The sequence below is a fragment of the Temnothorax curvispinosus genome, unplaced genomic scaffold (assembly GCF_003070985.1).
Source record: "Temnothorax curvispinosus isolate PA1 unplaced genomic scaffold, ASM307098v1 QBEX01002416.1, whole genome shotgun sequence".
Lineage (NCBI taxonomy): Eukaryota > Metazoa > Arthropoda > Insecta > Hymenoptera > Formicidae > Temnothorax > Temnothorax curvispinosus.
The window spans coordinates 403-2,203 of record NW_020212196.1 but is presented as its reverse complement, the minus strand read 5'-3'; the positions used below and the strand labels follow the sequence as shown (position 1 = coordinate 2,203).

At 36.5% G+C, this 1,801-nt stretch overlaps 1 protein-coding gene across 2 annotated transcripts in view; it reads right to left on the bottom strand.

Moving 5' to 3' along the window:
• Positions 1-1,379, bottom strand: part of LOC112451626 — a 3,877-nt gene extending 2,498 nt beyond the window's left edge. The window contains exons 1-2 of one of the 2 annotated variants that reach the window (XM_025011377.1): positions 1,248-1,379; positions 659-1,172 (exon numbers count right to left, since the gene is read on the bottom strand). In XM_025011377.1, the coding sequence (XP_024867145.1) occupies positions 659-1,160 (502 nt within the window). In that variant the 5' untranslated portion in view covers positions 1,161-1,172; positions 1,248-1,379. The remainder of the gene's footprint in view (positions 1-658; positions 1,173-1,247) is intronic. The other variant, XM_025011376.1, reaches the window with a different exon arrangement.
• Positions 1,380-1,801: the final 422 nt, after the last annotated feature.

Genomic DNA, 1,801 nt, shown 5'->3' with positions numbered 1-1,801 from the left:
TATATATATATATATATATATATATATATATATATATATATATATATATATAATTTTCTGACAGCCGTGGTACACAGATAACCGGTGAAACTGAGTAGGAAAGTCACGTACTATTCTGCAAATTTTGTAATAATATTATCAAGGAATTAATAAAACAATATAAGTTAATAAGCATACGGCAAGCGATAGAGGGCAGGCTCTGACATGTCTATCAAAAGATAGCTTTCAGCTTGTATAAAAAAAATGTTTGGCTTTTTAGGATTTCCTAGGAATGGGAATGGTGGCGTGTGGTTTTGTCACATGCCACTTACTAGGAATTGAAATTTACCGTTACTAGATGATTCTATAAGAAGCAAGATATCCTTCTTATAGCTGCAGAAACCACCTTTCGTTAGGCATGCTGACAGTTCGTCTTACCGCTTCCCGTGTGATTATTTACTTATATTGTTTAACTAGTTCCTTGATATCTATTACGAAATAAGCAAAATGACACATAAATCATTATTCAGTTCAACTCTAATCTGCATAGTACGGCTATTGTCTATAATTTTCAGACACCCTGTATGTTGTGTGTATATATATATATATGTACATTATTCTTTTGTCACCATACACATAATTAAAAGTACAGGCAAGATAAAATAATGCATGTACTTACTGCAATTTGCACCATTAACTGTACGAGGCCGCCAACATTGTTGATTTTGAAACAAAAGTCGAACATCCTTAGGCAAATCTACATGCCCATGTTTTCTCAAAATTGTAAGTAAATCGCTAGCAGCGTCATGTGCTATGTTACAATCAATAATGAATGTTTGCAAATCATCCCGTAAAGTAATATTATTCGTGCAGTCAGAAACATTTGTTACTTCAGAGACGTTATATTTTATTTCAATATCTTGCTCTTCGTTATTTTGTGTTTCAAACTGCGATTCTATACTTAATTCATTTATTTCGTTTACATATGAGGGTGACGTATGACTTCCACAGGATGTACTATCAGAACTTATGGAAACAATTTCCGCTTTATCTAATAAATTAGACGATATGTTTAAAGGAGTTGAATGTAACAACAATTTTGAATCTTTATAACGATTTAATTCAATCTGAATTAATTGATCTTTTTGTCCTTTTGATAACGATTGGAAATCCTTAGGCATGATGATGTTCTGCTTGAAAAGATACAATCAAGCAATAAACGAAATAAATATTATTTACACATAAATATTCCATATTATAATAAATACCTGTGAACCATCCACAAACGACCGTAGAGAAGGGAGAAGCCTGAGAGCGGTACTCACGACTCACGATCGCTGTTTCGATTTTCGGTAGAACTAGAAAAAAACCTGAGAGCGGCCATGGACTGAAGCCCCGGACACACGAATCGACGGAAGACGTAAGACGTAAATCGTAAGGAAATCCACCAATCAGGACCTCTATTCTGTAACTCTAACGACAGTGTCGGTATCGTTATGTCGTCGTTGCGCAACTTTTTTTCCATATAGTATACCTGCGCAACGACAACGTAACGGATACCGACACTGTCGTTACGAGTTACAGAATAGGGGTCCAGAGTCGACTATTCCCCTCTTCTTCCCTCTTGGAGAGGGGAATAGTCGACTCTGATTGGTGCATTTCCTTACGATTTACGTCTTACGTCTTCCGTCGATTCGTGTGTGAAGTGTGAAGGCCTAAGGCCTTGAGCGCGTCACGCGCGTGTCACCCGAGTTAACCAATCAAAACATCCCATTTTGATCCCGTCACAAGTAATGTAATGCTAGGTCTACAATGCGAGTCG